We start from the raw sequence: 19,231 nt of genomic DNA on the forward strand, positions 1-19,231 counted from the left end.
GTTAGAAGTCTATTTCAATGCGTGTCTTTAGCATAATGATTAGGCTTCTCAGAAGGTATCAGTGTGGCATCAGAAACGTGTGCTTCAACAAAATAGCCAAAATTTGTCTGTGATATCTACTGCACCAGGGGCAGATACTTCATACTAAAAGTGTGACATGGGGGTGAGCGGGGTATAAAATGCTATTTTTCTGCGTTACGTAATCAATGGATCTTTCCTGCCGTGCGATTTTCGTTCAGTGAAGTCATTGACGCCCTATCGCAGAAAGGTCAATTTGGGGTGCACGCGGCATCATCATTCTTGATACCAGTCGTGCAGAGGGAAGCAGGCGCGAAGTCGACCCTGCCCACCTTCCGATGACATAGTGCGTGGTAAGGCCACCTGGAAAGCCGGCAACGCGCTGGCACGATACCATGGTGTTCTTCTAAAAAAGCGAGTTACGATGTTCGGTGCTGCAAGGACACGCAGCTAACCTCGAGGGTGCGTTGTGCACTGGCCCCCCTTTGAAGCATTACTTTCTGGTTGTAACGAAGGGACTATGGGCTTGGCGGCAATGGAAACGGTTTAGCGGGTCGGGAATGTAGTCCTGCCTCTCTCGGTGATCCCAAACCCCGCACTTCCTGGTCAACCCAGGATGTCTGTTGAGCAGATTCCCCCTCCATTGTTTAGGAAGAAAAAAAAAAGAAAAAAAAAGACAAATTGGAAAAAGCACTCCGCGCTCTATTTTAGAAATCTAAGACTTTGACTTGCAATGTGAATTTTGACACTATTGCAATGTGAATTTTTACTATCACGTTGAAATCTTGGCTAATGTTTTACCTCAATTCATAATTCCTTCAATGCATTAGAATAATTAAATTCTTTGAACAGTGCTAATCACATGAACCAATGTGGTAGAATGATGCACAGCACACTTTTCTTAATAAGAATTGCAAAAATGCTAAGCCATGTTTACCAGTATTAAATATTGCGATTCTTTTCTAAAATTAGCATACATACGCCGAGTTGTGCGCCATGCAAAAAGTAAGTAAACCAATGTCAAATAGATGTGAGCTTTCGGTAAGCTTTTCCACATTCGCTTGTAAGGTATGTAGCATATTGTCGTCCCTTTACGAAAAGATATTTTAAGTGAAATTGTTCGAGGTTTAGTAGTTTTTTGCTTTTCTTTCCTGTGTTGCGTTCGGGATATTGTTTAAGTGGATATTAGTAGCGCAATTATGTTTAATTTGTGATGTAATATTCTACACTTAAATTGAGTAAAGTACCATAATATGACACAATACCTTAGCGGCGCACAACTAAGCGAGGCAAAGGTGAATGAGCAAAATGCTATAATATCTCGAGAATCACAATATATCCTTATAACAATCTCAATAGAAACAAGTAACGTTCGATTTGTCATGCTATTAGTAATCTATAATAAACTACAACGAGCAGCGATATCATTTGAACCTCGCTTCCCATACCTAGGTAGGTATATTATTCTCCACAGGCTTGCCATAAACTCCTCGCCGAGTGGAAAATGAGCAAGAGTTTTTTTGAGGAGCAGATATTTGCATCAAAACTCACAACAATGAGCATCAACCAACCCGAGCTTGTGCATCGTAAAACAAGAGGGAGTTTGACGTTCATCTTTTTCTTGTGGTGCGTCACTCACTCTCACTCACGCGTAAAACAGCCTCTACGATTTTCATCACATGCAAAGCGTCGCTCCGGAGGCTTAATGAGTGCTCTTCTACCCGACGCCACACTCGCTTGTGTTTTTGCTTCGCTCTTCCTCACTCTGCTTGTTTGAGCCTCTACTTCATTTACGCTTCCCATCATTCGTGAGGATGCAAACGCAGCATTTTGCTGATGATGATTTTATTTAACACTAGCGAGTTTGAGGAGTTTTGTCAAACCTTCTCCATCCGCATCGCTTGCTGACCGTTGCAATGTTTGCCGGCGCACCGCGATGATTCAATTTTTCTATCATCATCACCACTCATCGCCAATCATCATCGCATCCGATTGCAAATCTCCAAATTCTGCTGGAGATGAATCGAGGCCGATGCAAAAGCAGTACGAACAGTACAACACTTTTACACACACAGGAATCACTCACCACATGGTGATGAATCAAACCCGAAGCTAATGCAGTACGAATAAATACGAAACATATTCATACAGGATTCACTCGTCAGCTTTAGGAAGATATATTTTGTGCGGTTCATTCGGGATGCATCGTTAATCGTTCTTTTCCGATTACGTTCGCAATATATGAGTGAATGCGAGATACTTGATGCGATTTCCAGTAACCCTGCTGGAGAGATATTCGATCCGCCATTGGTAGCACCGCAACCGCTGCACTTGGCACGGTGCCCCCGGATCAGAGAAACGACTGGTATGACGGCGAATGTGAGCAGTTAGTAGAAGAGAAGAATACAGCATGGGCGAGATTGCTGCAACACCGCACGAGGCACGATATAAACAGGCGCGGAACAGACAAAACTCGATTTTCCGAAGGAAAAAGCGTCAGCAGGAAGATCGAGACCGCGAAGAGACGGAGCAAATGTACCGCGCTAATAACACACGAAAGTTCTATGAGAAGTTGAACCGTTCACGTAAAGGCCACATGCCAACAATGTAAGGGCCAACTAAATGTAAGGGCCAACACCAACGAGGCACGATATAAACAGGCGCGGAACAGACAAAACTCGATTTTCCGGAGGAAAAAGCGTCAGCAGGAAGATCGAGACCGTGAAGAGACGGAGCAAATGTACCGCGCTAATAACACACGAAAGTTCTATGAGAAGTTGAACCGTTCACGTAAGGGCCACATGCCACAGCCTGATATGTGTAAGGACATAAACGGGAACCTTCTTACGAACGAGCGTGAGGTGATCCAAAGGTGGCGGCAGCACTACGAAGAAGCACCTGAATGGCGATGTGGCAGACGAAGATGGCGGTATGGTGATGGACCTGGGAGAACGCGTGCAGGACATAATTCTACCGGCTCCGGATCTCCAAGAAATCCAGGAGGAGATTGCCCGGCTGAAGAACAACAAAGCCCCTGGGGTTGACCAACTACCAGGAGAGCTATTTAAACACGGTGGTGAGGCACTGGCTAGAGCGCTGTACTGGGTCATTACCAAGATTTGGGAGGAAGAAGTTCTGCCGCAGAAGTGGATGGAAGGTGTCGTGTGTCCCATCTACAAAAAAGGGCGATAAGCTGGATTGTAGCAACTACCGCGCAATCACATTGCTGAACGCCGCCTACAAGGTACTCTCCCAAATTTTATGCCGTCGACTAGCACTAATTGCAAGGGAGTTCGTGAGGCAGTACCAGGCGGGTTTTATGGGCGAACGCTCCACCACGGACCAGATGTTCGCCATTCGCCAAGTCGCCAGGTACTGCAGAAGTGCCGCGAATACAACGTGCCCACACATCATCTATTCATCGACTTCAAAGCCGCATATGATACAATCGATCGGGACCAGCTATGGCAGCTAATGCACGAAAACAGATTTCCGGATAAACTGACATGGTTGATCAAAGCGACGATGGATCGGGTGATGTGCGTAGTTCGAGTTTCAGGGGCATTCTCGAGTCCCTTCGAAACCCGCAGTGGGTTACGGCAAGGTGATGGTCTTTCGTGTCTGCTATTCAACATCGCTTTGGAAGGGGTAATACGAAGAGCAAGGATTAACACGAGTGGTACAATTTTCAATATCTCCGTCCATCTATTTGGCTTCGCCGACGACATAGATATTATGGCACGTAACTTTGAGAAGATGGAGGAAGCCTACATCAGACTGAAGAGGGAAGCCAAGCGGATCGGACTAATCATCAACACGTCGAAGACGAAGTACATGATAGGAAGAGGTTCAAGAGAAGACAATGTGAGCCACCCACCACGAGTTGGCATCGGTGGTGACGAAATCGAGGTGGTAGAAGAATTTGTGTACTTGGGCTCACTGGTGACTGCCGAAAATGATACCAGGAGAGAAATTCGGAGACGTATAGTGGCTGGAAATCGTACATACTTTGGACTCCGCAAGACACTCCGTTCGAATAGAGTTCGCCGCGGTACCAAACTGTCAATCTACAAAAACCTCATTAGACCGGTAGTCCTCTTCGGATACGAGACCTGGACGATGCTCGTGGAGGACTAACGCGGAGTTTTCGAAAGGAAACTGCTGCGTACCATCTATGGTGGGGTGCAGATGGCGGACGGTACGTGGTGGAGGCGAATGAACCACGAGTTGCATGAGCTGCTGGGAGAACCATCCATCGTTCACACCGCGAAAATCGGACGATTGCGGTGGGCCGGGCACGTAGCCAGAATGTCGGACAATAACCCGGTGAAAATGGTTCTCGACAACGATCCGACGGGTACAAGAAGGCGAGGTGCGCAGCGGGCAAGGTGGATCGATCAGGTGGAAGATAACTTGCGGACCCTCCGTGGACTGCGTGGTTGGCGACGTGTAGCCATGGACCGAGCCGAATGGAGAAGACTCTTATACCGCACAGGCCACTTCGGCCTTAGTCTGAATAAATAAATAAATAAATGAATGCTCTGGTAGGGGATCTAGTAGAGGATTTGAATTTGTTCAAATTGCAATCCGATCTGATTCCTTGTTGATTAAAAGTAAGGAACTTTCTGGATCATCATGTTCCCACTATATTCTAGCACAATACAATTGCAACATGATAACAGATTACGTGTGGTTATTGGAAGTTGATCGATCGAATAAAAACAACCAGAAATCGAGCAGAATAACCAAGATGAATACACAGGTGTTGCAATAGACTTATGCAGGAGTTCATCGAATTCACTCACCCGACGGATTTTGACATTTGAGCGGGTCGTTTTCTCGAACAAAAGTTCATTTTGCGTTCATTATGCGACCCGCTCAAACGTCATAATTTCTTGGGGGAGTTCATTTTGCGTTAGTCTATGTGCTTAGTTTGTGGAAGAGAAGAAGGCGGGGGTGAAAAATTCATTTTCAGTGCAAAACGAAAACAAACCGGCTGGCTCTTCCATACTAAAATCCAAGATGGCTGAATCGTGAGTTTGGCACATTGGAACATTTAGTGGTGTATTCATCTTGAGAATAACATTTTAGGAGGAAAAATGTTGAGCATAAAATGAAAAAAATGATATTTTATTAAAAGTCGAATGAAACATATATGTATTTACAAACTGGTTAGTATCTCTCTACTTCATTCAATATTTTCATATCCCAGTTCCTCTGGCCGCATGTTGTTGAATTTTTGGAGGCTTCGAACTGGTGGGGTGATGGCGTTTGCATAATAGACACTATGTTCCAATGCACCGAGTTCATCATTGACGTTTGAGCGGTGCGCTGTTTACTAAGAATGAATACTTTTTCATTCATCGAGTTCATGCAAGTGTTCATTTTTAGTAAACAGCGCCCGTCTCAAACGTCATCGTGTTCATTCGGTGCATTGGACCATAGGTTCCACAGTATATGCACAAAATAGCCAGCAAGAGTTAACCGCCAGAAATTTGTATGGCGAAAGACATCTAACGCTGGTTTTCTCAAAATTAGGAACTTTTCATGAAAAACTATTTGGTACCGGTTATGAGGGATGGTGTCCGCTACTACGCCTACCAAATATTTTTTCGATTAAAGTGCTCACGGTGCTTCATTTACCGTTATTATGAAAAAAAATATACCATTCAAACGGTAGGCTCCATTCGATTCCTACTATAATTCTACAATTCTGGACAATTTTTTAAAAAAATCGTTGGTGAGATTTTCAAGTTATGCCGTTTTTAAGTTTTTGACGAAAAACGCATTGAAAATCAACTAAATGTTTTAGTTCTCTTTTATATAGATGTTCTAAGTTCTAAGTTTACAAACATCCAAGCAGTATTCTAATTCTGCATGTAGATTCAAATTGTTAAATCTACTTTATGAAGGACCAAAAACAGGGTGGTGAATCCTTGAGCTGATGTAGTTACGTGAAACCAACAATAAATAAATGCTTCAATTTTCGAACAGCTTATCAAATAGACCGAATAGTGTAACAATCAGTACCCTTAATTCTTCGATTGCCTTCTTCTTGTTGTTGGCTTTACATCCCCTACTGGGACATTGCCGCCTCACAGCTGGGTTAATAAAACAATTCCAAGGTTATTATTACCTGGACCTGAGCGGGAATGAGTCCAGCCACCTTCAGCATGGTTTGGATTTGTAGCCGCGCATCTTACCGCACGACTAAGGAAGGCAATTATGTTATTATCAAATCAAAAAATTTTTAGTTTTCTTTTCATTTATTTCTGTGTTTATCAATGCAAAATTCAAATAATTACTACAGATGGCCACTGTTGTAATCTACAACTGCGCGTAAAAGATGAGATTTATACACCTTCGATGTTTGTACTGTTTTGTATCGCTCCCAGGTTAGTTTAAAATCGCTATGCACAGATTCCGACGCCTGCTCATTATGCCAGCCCAAGCCGCGACCAGTAATATGGCAGAAATCTGTTACGTGGAATTTTGTTATGTGGTATTTTGATGATTTTGGAAGGTTCAGTTCTTCCCAACATTCTATGAACTTGTTCAAATCTTCTTCAAAACTGGGATCCAAATCGAACGAAAAGCACTTTGCATAAACATTTTCAAAATGTTTCAGGACCTTTAAAATACAATTCATGATTATTCAACATACATACATATATCATGTTCAGTTTACATACATAGAAATAGCCTACAAGATCTTCATGATCTTGAAGAATGTTGGCAGCACGAATAAGGTCCTTACATGCACCTCCGGTAAAGCCATACGCTCGTTGTAAGTGGCGTACTTGAGCTTTATGAGCCCATAAATCAGCCCAATCTGGATTCCGCTTCTCCACTGCTTTAAACACTGCATTAACAATTCCAAGCTTTATATGCAATGGCGGGGGAGGACAGATTTCCAGAATCATATCAGCATCGTCACCAGAGACCAAAGGCGCATGGATGCAGCTAGCATGATCACTACGTTTTATCGATTCAGCACGTTTATCGCTATGTTCCTTAATTCTACCAATTGTTCTTGGTATTCCAGCTTGTACTGCCAGGTCTTTCTTTGCTATTTCGCAGTACGGACATGGATAGGATGAAGAGTGTGCCATGATTCCTACGATAACGTTTATTATTTTTAAATCGCCGGCGACAGTGTACTCCAGAGCGTTCAGATTCAAAAGGTTATTCCAAATTAACGAAATGTATTCGTACTTCTCCGGGAGATTCGGAGCCAATGCAATGATATGCAACCGCTTAACACCACTATCTTTGAAGGAGTTCGAGGAACGAGCTGGAGGAGGGTCTCTTGATAGGATGGATAGGGTAACTTTCAGGAATCCACCACCACCATCGATGCCGAGTTTGATGTAGTGTCCATGCTCTTCATTGCCTTCCCTGGATTTCTTCACATGCTCAATCAAGCCGGCCACATTGTTACAGTATATTACCGGTGTAAAGGCGTATTGACCAAGGTTTGTGGTCTCGGCTATAATGATCAAAATTGTATTAAAAGAGCGTTCACATTATTGGGTTTGCAAATTGTTACCTCCAGGAACATCACCAAGCTCTATGATACTGAAAAAATTACATAATTCCGAGTTCATTTTCCAAAGCTTAACTTTAGTTCCTGCTTCAACTTTTATCCCTGAATGTTTCTGACCCTTCATAATGCCTGAAACAAAGATCTATGAAAAATATGTTGTTTAAATCAATATGATTCGTTACCCAGAGTTTTCCGCATGCTTAAGGAGTTTGAGATCTTCAACTTGAACATGTTTTTCGAGCTAATTTTGTTCTGATCATTTGATGTTGTGACGGGTGATGTTTTATGGTATACTGACTGCTTACCACGACGATTAGAAAGACGAATATTGTTGGATCCTAGGTATAAAGTAGAAATAAAATAGAATAGAATAGAAGTTGAATAAAATTCAAATAAAACGCAATTTATACCGGAAGATGACACTTTTTCCGCTAGAAATTCAGACACTGCTGCTTCCGCTGATTTTTGTGAAGAATTCTTTTCCTTCAACATTATTGATAAGTTTTCTGTTCGCCGAGAAGAATTGCATCCATGCTTTCTTCCTCGCCCTATTTCCGTTAAACAAACTTTGCAGATTCGAACCACCTTAATCGTATCTGACAGCACTTTCTTCGGACGGCCTGGCTTGAATTTCTTGGGAGTGACTCCTGGCAGGTTTCTTCCTTCCACAACCTTAGATGCACTGCATACTTCACAGTGGCAGATACTGACACACCTGGTCACCTGTTTATAGTCGTATTTGTACTTATACAAGTGTTGTCTTGCCCACGTTTCACTGGGAACAGTGCACATCACACGGCAGGAGGTACATATTGATGTCGGGTAGTACCACTTTCGCTCATCGATATCTTGCAAAAATTTATTTTGAATAACTGTTCTTACACTTCTAGAAATCGGTCTAACATTTTTATTATTGGAAAGACATAGTATACACACTTTTTTCGGTTAAACTCGTGGCTGTCCATACTTATTGCTGTCGTTACCTTATTAGTTCAGAGGTAAATTTACACTACATAATAGACGTTTTGTATTCAAAATGTCACTTACAAACTTGATTGCGACGCCGCACTCTAGATCAATTTTCGTGCAATCGCGTTGTGGTTTCTTTACTATTTGCGTTGATATTGTGTTTCAACAATTTTTCAACTTTCCTTGTCATGTTCATCAACTCTTTGATCCCAAGACGAATCAATTGATGAGAAAACCTTACAAATCTGTCAAACCCGTTCGTCAGCTAGTTTGCTTCAAAGTAAATGCTCATTGTTTTTATGAATATATAGGTTTAATTGATTTTGTACAACACATGATTCATGTTAGTACGTTGTGCTAAAGATTTTAATTTAATTTTCAATGCGTTTTTCGTCAAAAACTTAAAAACGTCATAACTTTCAAATCTCACCAACGATTTTTTTAAAAATTTGTCCAGAACCGTAGAATTATAGTAGGAATCGAATGGAGCCTACCGTTTGAATGGTATATTTTTTTTCATAATAACGGTAAATGAAGCACCGTGGCTTAATTTTGAGAAATCGAACCTTAGATGCTGTTAAAGCAAGTAAGGGCACAAACACGGTACGCCACTGTGAAGCACTCAGCTGCGTAGCGACGGCCGTGCGATGTGCAAAAATGCGAAAACCAGCTGATATGTGCGAATCAAGAGATAGGCAATCAGTGATGCGCTCTCGCAGCATCACTGATAGGTAGCGATAATAGAGGTAATAAACTATAGAGGACGATTGTCGCTGCGGTTCCCTTTGTTATCGTCCCCAAACATGTGGGGTACCTATCTGTCAAAACGTACTGATTTTTCCTTCGTTGACATTAAGTGCCCTATCCTCGCCAGCAAAAGATGTTTCGCCAGTGACGACAGCGACAATATTCCTCTATAGTTTATTACCTCTATTGTAGCGATAGTTAGTTATCTCCCAACCGCCGCCGGTGTTGCTATCGGTCGACCGTACGACCTCGTAGATCAATAAAGTTATTTACAGTCCACAATTAAGTGTTTTTCGGTGGAAATAAATTTCGCTAGTGACCGTATCACAAACTGCTTCAATTCGCGTTCCGAATAAGTTTCCGCGGGTGCAAACGGGAAGATTTCCAACATTTTGGTCCCGCCGAGCCGGATTTGTCGGGCCCGTTGAGCAATTTCAGTGCGTGAATTGTGTGTGATATCGGCCATCGAGCTACTGCGGACAATATACCGATTGCTAATTGTTCGGTACTTTGTTTTTTTGGCGCGGAACGCCATCGTAAAAGTGGTTTAATTGACCGGGTAGAGACCCGTGTGTTGAAAAGGAAACTGCTTAGGTGATTCTTTGCCGTCGCCTGTGTGGCCTTTTGGAGTGTTGTGTTTGGTTTCTGCAGACAATCAGAGGATCGGAAGGATTGCTCGCCTTTTGTGGACAAACGTAACCGAACCCAGGGCCTGGGGTGGACATCTGGAGATCGCCGATACGAGATAAGTAGCCTGTGTGAGAGATTGTGTGGTTGAGGTGTCTGGATTGATTTATTTTGTCACCAGACATAGAAACTCTACTGAGGTAGATTGTTTCATGCTCGTGTGGAGCATAAAATTGCATGCAAGTTGTACATACCCAGTAGAGCACAGTGGGGAATAAGTTGTGATTCTCCGGTTTTTATGATTTATTGCCTTTTGAAGGCACTTGAGATTGCTGGGAAGTGATTATTCACTTTTGACAATTTTTGCCTGTCTTTGTCAATTCGCTCGGTCGCTTGAGGTCTCGGGAGTGAGTTGTGAAGTGAAGTGATTCAAGCAAAATGCCAGTGTCCGATTTACGAGCTCTTGTGAAGCAGGAGCGTCATGCGTGGATTACTATGGAGAACATTGAGGAGTTCTTGCCCGCATAATAAAAAACAACATGTTATATAGTCAGAATCATTATTACGATGTAAGATATAGCTTCACAGTTTACGTTGCGGTTATCGAATACTTTTCGATCGATTCAACCATAACTGCTCGACATCATCACTAAATGTCAACATATAACATGCTGTCTCTAAAATGTTCTTTATTTCCTGCATTATATGTCAACATTTTATCATACTGTTGAGCGAAAATTTTGCACGCGAAAACAGACGATTTTTTATGGTGACATAACTTAACAACCCATTCAACATATTGTTATTTGTCGGATAACCGTACCACAAACTGTTAAAACTTTATATGAGATTGTTCATTTACAGTTGTCAACAATAAAGGATACTGTTGTCGACCGCACGGGAAAATATCCATGTACAGTTTCTAATTATGCGGGTGGAAACGTATGACGAAGTGCGTGATAAGTGCGTAGTGCAGTTTCGCATGCAGAAACTTGACGAAGTGTACGACAAGTATTGTGAAGTGCGAGTACAAATTGAGGTTCAAACCGACGATCTGGATATACAGGATGCAGCTAAGGATGAATCCGGTGAAAGTAGACCGCAGGACATGGCTGAGGCTCGGAAGAGGGAGAACGAAGAAATCTTTAAGGAGTTTGAGAATAAATACTTCAGACTGAAGCAGCAGTTATTTTCGAAGACGGTCGGAAACGCTGGAGATGTGTCGGGACGGCAAACGGTAGGCGAAGCGTGTCAGCCGTCACGGATAAAGTATCCAGAGCTGAGGCTGCCCACTTTCTCTGGCAAGCTTTCTGAATGGATCAACTTCCGGGACAATTTCAAGTCATTGATCCATGACAACAATCAGTTGAATTGCATTGACAAGTTCAACTATCTTCGAACGTCATTGAAGGATGAAGCTCAACTCCAGATCAACCAAATCCAGGTCAGCTCTGCAAACTATGCCCTTGCTTGGGCCACTCTGGAGGCCAAATACGAGAATCACAAGCTGATTGCTCAAGAACACTTGAGAGCCATTTTCGCCGTTGCTCCGATGAAGGTGGAAGGCTATCAGGGATTGAATCATCTTCTAACGACATTTAGGGTTAATTTGCAGCAGCTGGAGAAGCTAGGAGAGATTACCGACAACTGGGGTACGCTACTCGCATTCATGCTTTCCCAGAAGCTTGATGACGATACGATGCGACACTGGGAAACGCACCACAGTTCGAAGGACATTCCATCGTACAAGCCCATGATGGAATTCCTTTAAAAACACTGTGCTATTCTTCAGTCCACGTCAGCGCGATGGAGCATCGAGTTCAAGAGGCCGGTTAAGAGTCAAGTGGTTCATGCTGCAGTGTCATCTGATGCGATTTGCAAAGTCTGCAACGGTGGATCGCATTCCATTGAGCAGTGTAGACGCTTCGGGAAAATGAAGGTCATCGATAGGAAGATGATCGTGCGGAAGCTTGGATTGTGTCTGCAGTGTCTGCGATCTGGACACTTTGTCATGGATTGTTCGAGGTCTGCTTGTGGCAAATGCGGAGGAAATCATCATTATATGCTCCATCCATACGTCGCTCCGGTGAGCCAGGAGCAAACTTCAAGCCAACCTCCTCCCAAGTCCAAACGAAGAGACCTCAAGTCGCGAACCCACCGTCACAGCACTCATATCAGGCCCAAACCCGGAACAATTCACACAACAACCCACAGCCTACACAAACACCAAGTACATCTTCGCAGTATGCACGCTTGATACCTCCCACCAATACTCCTACAATACACCACACTGCTACAACATCCGAAACACACCATCAGTCAAGCATTGCGCTTCTGTCTACCGCTATCGTGAAACTTGGTGATCGTCACGGAAACACCGTATTTGCGCGCGCTTTGCTGGACAACGGTTCACAGATCTGTATTATGTCCGAGTCGTTGTCTCAGAAGTTGAAGTTCCAGCGAGATCGAGAAAATTTGCCTGTGAAAGGTGTGGGTGGTTGTTCGTCTGTCAGCAAGCAAGCAGTGTTAGCTACAATTTCTTCGTGCAATTCGTCGTACGTGTCGTGTGAACTGAAGTTCTATGTGCTGTCGAAGATTACGTCGAACCTGCCGCAGCAAAGCTTCGATATTTCCTCGTGTCATTTACCGGAGGGAATTTCTTTGGCGGATCCAAACTTCAACGAGTCTGGGGCGGTTGACGTGATTTTGGGTGCGGTTATCTTCTACGACCTCCTGTTGGACTCACAGCGAAAGCTCCCTGGTTCGGGATTGATTCTTCGGAACACACAGCTGGGATGGATTGTTGCCGGAAGTATTCCAGATGCCTCTGTGGTCAGCTACAACATGATAGCCTCTGCGCCTGTGACTACGGAAGAACTCCGTGAGGAACTAGCGAGGTTCTGGGAGCTGGAATCATGTCGCACGAAGAGCTGTCTGTCCATCGAGGAGTCTGCATGCGAAGCTATTTTTAAGGAGACAACTACCAGAGATTCAGATGGCAAATTTCGAGTAACGCTGCCGAAGAGAACGAACATGATCGAGAAGTTGGGAAAATCGAAGCTGATAGCGAAGAAACGTTTCCTGTCAATGGAGAAACGGTTGGACGCCAACACAGAAATGAAGGCGCTATACACAGCTTTCATGCACGAATACTTGCAAATGGGTCACATGCAAGAAGTCGTAAACGGCAGCGAAGATGAAGTTTCTACTCAGGAATATTATATCCCGCACCACGCAGTGCTGAAGCCCGACAGCACGACTACAAAACTAAGAGTAGTTTTCGATGCATCCTGCGCTACTGATTCTGGTGTGTCATTGAATGACGTCTTGATGGTGGGACCTGTTGTTCAAGATGATCTCCGAAGTATCCTGTTGCGGTTTCGCATGTTTAAATATGCTATTGTTGGAGACGCGGAGAAAATGTACCGGATGGTATGGCAAAGCGAGCAGGATCAGCAGCTGGACAAAATATTCTGGAGAAATACGTCCCAGGAGCCATTGCGGACGTTTAAGCTCACCACTGTGACGTATGGTACGTCATCAGCACCCTACCTGGCTACTCGGTGCCTCAACCAGTGTGCCGAAGAAGGAGCGGATCGCTATCCCGTTGGATCTAGGGTGGTCAAACGGAGCTTCTATATGGACGACATGCTAGCAGGATCGCATACAATCGAAGAAGGCATTCTACTGTGCAAGGAAGTTCTGGAGCTTCTTAAGGGGTCAGGATTCAACCTGAGAAAGTGGAATTCCAACAATTCGCAGATTTTGAGAACGATTCCTTCCCATCTGAGAGACGATCGTGAACTTCTGGACTTGGACGAGAAGACAACTGTCAAGACGCTGGGCATTACCTGGGAGCCAGCTACCGACACGCTATGGATCAAAGTTCCTGATTTGAGGCCAAGTGAGCCAATCACGCACCGTGTGGTGCTATCAGAGATAGCTCGTTTGTTTGATCCATATGGGTTAGTTGGTCCGGTGGTGGTCCAGGGGAAAATATTCCTTCAAGAGTTGTGGAAGGGAAAATACTCGTGGGATGAGCCACTCAGCGAAGAACTTCAGTCACGATGGTTGCAGTTCAGAGCCAATCTTCGAGAGTTGGACACGGTATCTGTTCCTCGGTGGATCGGTTTAGGTAAAGACATTATCTCGTGCGAGTTCCATGGATTCAGCGATGCAAGCGATAAGGCGTACGGTGCAGCGGTTTTTTTGCGCTGTATGGATCGAAACGGAAATATTACCGTCAACCTGCTTATGGCAAAATCTAGGATTGCGCCATTGGAGGATCTCAGCAGAAGAAAGAAAAGGCAGTCCACGCCCAGGCTGGAGCTATCTGCAGCGCTACTGTTGGCGCACTTATACGAATCTGTCTCAACCAGCATGGCGATTGAAGCGAAGTCATTCTTCTGGACTGATTCTACAATTGTCAAATGCTGGATTTCCTTACACCCGTCAAGATGGCAAGCTTTCGTGGCCAACCGTGTATCGGAGATACAGCACACCACAAAGGATGGTGCTTGGAACCATGTTCCGGGGATCGACAATCCTGCGGATATAATATCGAGAGGAGCAACTCCAGCTCAAATAGCTGACAGTTCCCTGTGGTGGACTGGTCCAGATTGGTTGAAAATGGATACACAGTATTGGCCAGTAAGCACGCTGGCTCCAGAACAGCAATTCGATTCGGTGACCCTGGAGGAAAGACCGCTACTGTCAGCCGTTCTTCAGATTCTGCCTCCGAATGAAATCTTCACGTTGCGATCGGCTCTGCTGAATACTATTTATTTTTTTTATTTATTTGCCGTCAATCAAATGTAGACCAATTATACTTTGTACAATAAATACTTATTATCTAGTCTATGTGTTCTTCAGTCATTACCTAACTTGTCTAGAGAAGAACACTTTTTTTAGATTAGTTTTACTCATCGTTACATCAATTGTTTCACAATGTGCATTATAACATGTCATCATTCTATTTATTGGGCCATTTCTGCCATAGTTTGTTCTTTGATTATTGATATAAAATAGACTTCTATTTCTAAGTGGACGGATAGGGGCGTAAAAATTAATATTTGCCAAAATTTCACTACTATCCACTCTTTGTGCGATAATATCGTTCATGAAAGCGATCATTTAAAATGCCCTTTGCTTTTTTAGTTCTTCGAGGTTAATTAATAAAGACCGTGATTCGTACGGAGGCAGTGGGAGAGGCGTCCACCCTAGTTTTCGGAGCACAAAAAGAAAAATTGTTTCTGAACTGATTCTATGCGGTTTACATGTGTTTCATGATACGGAGCCCAAACTACACTGCAGTATTCTAAATGAGGCCTAACATGTGCAACGTACAAAGTTTTGATTGTGTAAGGATCATTGAAATTATAACTGAATCTTTTGATAAAACTAAGCATGTTGCTTGCTTTATAGATAATATTATTATAGTGATCTATAAACGATAATTTGGAGTCCAGAATGATACCTAAATCTCTAATTAGTTTGCATCTTTCAACTGTTTTCTGACCTATGTATATTTGTTCTTGTGCCGTATTGATCTTTCTTGTGAACGAGATTGAATGGCACTTTTTTATATTCAGTTGTAACAGATTTTTCTTACACCATTTATAAAAATCGTTGATTTCATTTTGAAACACTAGTAGATCAGATTGCTTATGTATTTCTAAAAAGAGTTTCATGTCATCTGCGTAAATTGAAACATTCAGGTAATTCAAAACATGATTCACATCGTTGACGAATAAGATGAATAACAATGGACCAAGGTGGGATCCTTGTGGTACTCCAGATGTAACCTTAACTTGTTTTGACAAACATCCATCAAATCTTACTCTCTGGGTTCTGCCAGTCAAATATGATTCAATCCATTTTATTAACCTGGGATTGAGGCCTAGCTTGGATAATTTGAAAAGTAAGAGAGAAATATCAACTCTGTCAAACGCCTTACTGAAATCAGTGTATAGAGCTTCAACATAATTTCATCTATCTAAAGCGTTTATCGAAAATGATACAAATTGCAGCAGGTTAGTCGTTGTTGACCTTCCTTTAACAAAACCGTGCTGGTTACCGGTAATCAAACCTTTAACTTGTGTGAAGATTTTATTATTAATAATGGATTTAAATAACTTAGGAATGCAAGACAATATAGCGATGCCACGGTAATTTTTAATGTCAAATTTTTTTGCCACTTTTGAAAATTGGTATCAAAAACGATTGTTTCCAAATAGCAGGAAGCGTATTGTGTTTCAAAGATGAATTAAATAATCAGAACAAAAGATTAACAAACTCATTTGGAAGCGATTTAAACAGTATAGGTGGTAAGCGGTCAGGGCCAGCACCCTTCGTAGAGTTTAAAGATTTGAGGGCATGTAGGATTTCGTTTGGAGATATGTTATCGACTGCGACATCATTTTCTAACTCAGGAAGGTAAGAGAAATAAGAGTAATCACGATGACAGTTATCATGTGTTGTGTAAACGTCTTGGAAAAAATCAGCAAATAAGTTACTGACTTCAAATGAATTATTCCCAATCTTATTGTCAAGTTGCATTTTTGTTGGAAAACTACTGGATTTTTGTTTATCTCGAACATAGTTGAAAAATGATTTTGGGTCTGATTTAATATTGCGTTCAATCTTATTAGTGTAATCATCATGTGCATTTTTAATTTCTAAATTCAACTCATCACATAATGACAAATAATATGCTAAATTTGAATCGTTCCTATTATTCTTATACGCTTTATGCGCTTTTTGTTTTCTATTTTTTATATTAACTATATTCCTATTGTACCATGCTGGAATCTTATTTTTATATTTTTTGTTTTGCTTTATAGGTACTGTCATCATTAATACATCGCTCAATGTTTGATAGAATACATTTACGGCTTGGTCAGGATTTAGGTTGCCGATAAGGGTTTGCCAATCGATACAGTTCAAGTTATTTTTAATAAGCTCGTAGTTTGCATTTCTAAAATCGAGATAGGGTTCGGATAAATTGTCATCAAATGTTCTAGATGTCTCGTGGTTGAAAATGGAGTATTCAATTGCAATATGAAACACTTCGTTTTTCCATAGAGGGGAAGATGACTCGGTCACGCAGAAATCATCAGTCATATTAGTAAAAAGTAAGTCTAGGTAGCAATTGTTATGATTTCTAACATGATTCACTTGATGCAATCCTATGTTTGAACTTTTGTCAAAGAGAGTTTGAAGTGTTTCATTATCTCCTACAATTGGTATCAAAAAATGGTCATTTTCGTCGTCAACAATAAAAATAGCTGCTCGCTGATTAAAGTCACCATATATGTGAACATTTGTTTCGGCATTAAATTTTGATACGATTTCTTCAGCTATACGCATAACTGCTTGGATCCGTCGGTTCTCGTTCAACTGCAAACCACGAAACAAATTTCAGCGAAGGTGCGGCATTATAACAGCCGCCGAACACGAAGCAGCATTACTAGTTTTAGTGCAACTCGCCCAATCGGAATGCTTTCCGCTGGAATTGTCTGATCTTGCGTCAAAAAATGAAGTCAGAACAACATCGAAGCTCCGAAACCTTAACCCGATAATGGTTGATGGGACACTATGCGTTGGCGGCCGGCTTGGAAATGCTCCAGTTTCGCGAGGGCGCAGACACCCGATTATCCTGGATAGCCGCCATCCTTTAACGAAGCTAATTGTAATCGACTACCATCACCGACTGCTCCATGCAGGGCCTCAGTTGATGATATCCTGCATACGGGAAAGATTTTGGCCACTGAGTGTGAGAAACTTGGCCAAAAGGGTGACGCATGAATGCGTCAAATGTTTTAGAGCGAAACCAACGGTTCACGAGCAGCTGATGGGAGATTTGCCGATTGAGAGAGTTTCGCCTGCTCCTGCCTTCCAACGGGTGGGAATTGACTACTGTGGACCCTTCGAACTGCAGCCTGCAACGAGGAAAGGCGCTCCTGTGAAATGTTACCTCTGCGTGTTCGTTTGCATGGCGTGCAAAGCCGTACACATCGAGGTAGTTATGGACCTAACTACAGAAGCATTCCTTGCCGCTCTGAGAAGATTCGTCGCCAGACGTGGGAAGCCAATCGAAATCTACTGCGACAATGCGACAAATTTCGTTGGAGCACGGAGGCAGCTGAGTGAGTTAGACCGCATGTTTCAGCGACAGCAACTTCAAGAGCAGCTTTGCGCAGAAACCTCAAGAGACTCGATAACCTTCAAATTCATACCGGCCAAGTCACCCAATTTTGGCGGCTTGTGGGAAGCTGCGGTGAAATCGCTGAAGGGCCATATGAAAAGGGTAATTGGTAACAGGATGCTGAAACCTGATGAGATGCACACCATCGTAGCTCAAATAGAGGCATGCCTCAATTCGAGACCTTTGACTCCGCTTAGCAACGACCCGAACGATTTGGAAGCATTGACTCCAGGTCATTTCCTGGTGCAGCGTCCGCTCACTGCGATGCCGGAGCCTAGACTTCTGGAGCTACCGGAGAACAGACTCTCCAGGTGGCAGATGATGCAGCGGTTCAATCAAATTATCTGGAGACGATGGTCAACTGACTATCTGTCGAATCTTCAGAGCCGCAACAAGTGGACAAAGCACCGGAACAACTTGAACGTTGGAACTATGGTTCTATTGAAAGAGGATAATATTCCACCTCTCAAGTGCCGAGTGGGACGCGTGACCGAGATCCATCCAGGGCAAGATGGAAACGTTAGGGTTGTCACCGTTCGCACAAAGGAGGGTCAATATCGCCGGGCAATCTCCAAAATTTGTATTCTGCCCATCAGGGACAACCAGACCGATGAACCAACACGCCAGCAATAAGTATTTTTCGCCCCCGTACGGGGCATCTTAAGGCATCCAGCGATACAAACCGTCGCTACTGCCTGGGGGCAACCCCAAAGTTATGTATATGTCTACTGCAAGTCCGGGAACATTCTGATGCGTTCTCCCTTAACAGAATTCACCATGCCTGGGAGGAATCGACATCTGTTCCAGAATACGTCATCGCCTCATCACCAATCTACAACAAAGTTATGTACGCCCCCATTTGGGGCAACCGTTGGCATTATAGTGGCAATCCAGCCACATCTGCTGAGGGGGCGATGCGCAAGTTACGTGTTATAATTCTCCATTCTTGAATTCGGATCCAAATCGCTGTTTTGTTTTGACAGATGCGGATCAACATCGGCCTCCTGGTATGCGGTTATCATTCGGATCATTGCAGATCAAATTAGCTAAGTATGGCCCCATGTGGGGCAAAATGGCGGATAGCGACATATCATGTTGCATATGCCAGGGGCCGCATA

General features: G+C 43.1%; 3 protein-coding genes and 1 long non-coding RNA gene across 4 annotated transcripts; all 4 read left to right on the forward strand.

Annotated features, from left to right (window-relative positions):
* The first annotated feature begins 10,835 nt into the window (after positions 1-10,835).
* On the forward strand, positions 10,836-11,678 carry LOC134209585 (uncharacterized). The gene has a single exon (XM_062685582.1). The coding sequence runs from the start codon at positions 10,836-10,838 to the stop codon at positions 11,676-11,678; it is 843 nt and encodes a 280-aa protein (XP_062541566.1).
* A 269-nt stretch (positions 11,679-11,947) lies between these two features.
* Positions 11,948-14,725, forward strand: LOC134209586 (uncharacterized). The gene has a single exon (XM_062685583.1). It carries the CDS (start codon positions 11,948-11,950, stop codon positions 14,723-14,725), a length of 2,778 nt encoding a protein of 925 aa, XP_062541567.1.
* A 1,941-nt stretch (positions 14,726-16,666) lies between these two features.
* On the forward strand, positions 16,667-17,360 carry LOC134215946 (uncharacterized). Its single transcript, XR_009980382.1, has 2 exons — positions 16,667-17,040; positions 17,266-17,360. It is a non-coding gene; the product is annotated as an uncharacterized LOC134215946 (long non-coding RNA).
* Positions 17,361-17,486: 126 nt separating this feature from the next.
* LOC134209587 (uncharacterized) lies at positions 17,487-18,746 on the forward strand. The gene has a single exon (XM_062685584.1). It carries the CDS (start codon positions 17,487-17,489, stop codon positions 18,744-18,746), a length of 1,260 nt encoding a protein of 419 aa, XP_062541568.1.
* The last annotated feature ends 485 nt before the right edge of the window (positions 18,747-19,231 follow it).

This window comes from Armigeres subalbatus, chromosome 2 (assembly GCF_024139115.2).
Source record: "Armigeres subalbatus isolate Guangzhou_Male chromosome 2, GZ_Asu_2, whole genome shotgun sequence".
NCBI lineage: Eukaryota > Metazoa > Arthropoda > Insecta > Diptera > Culicidae > Armigeres > Armigeres subalbatus.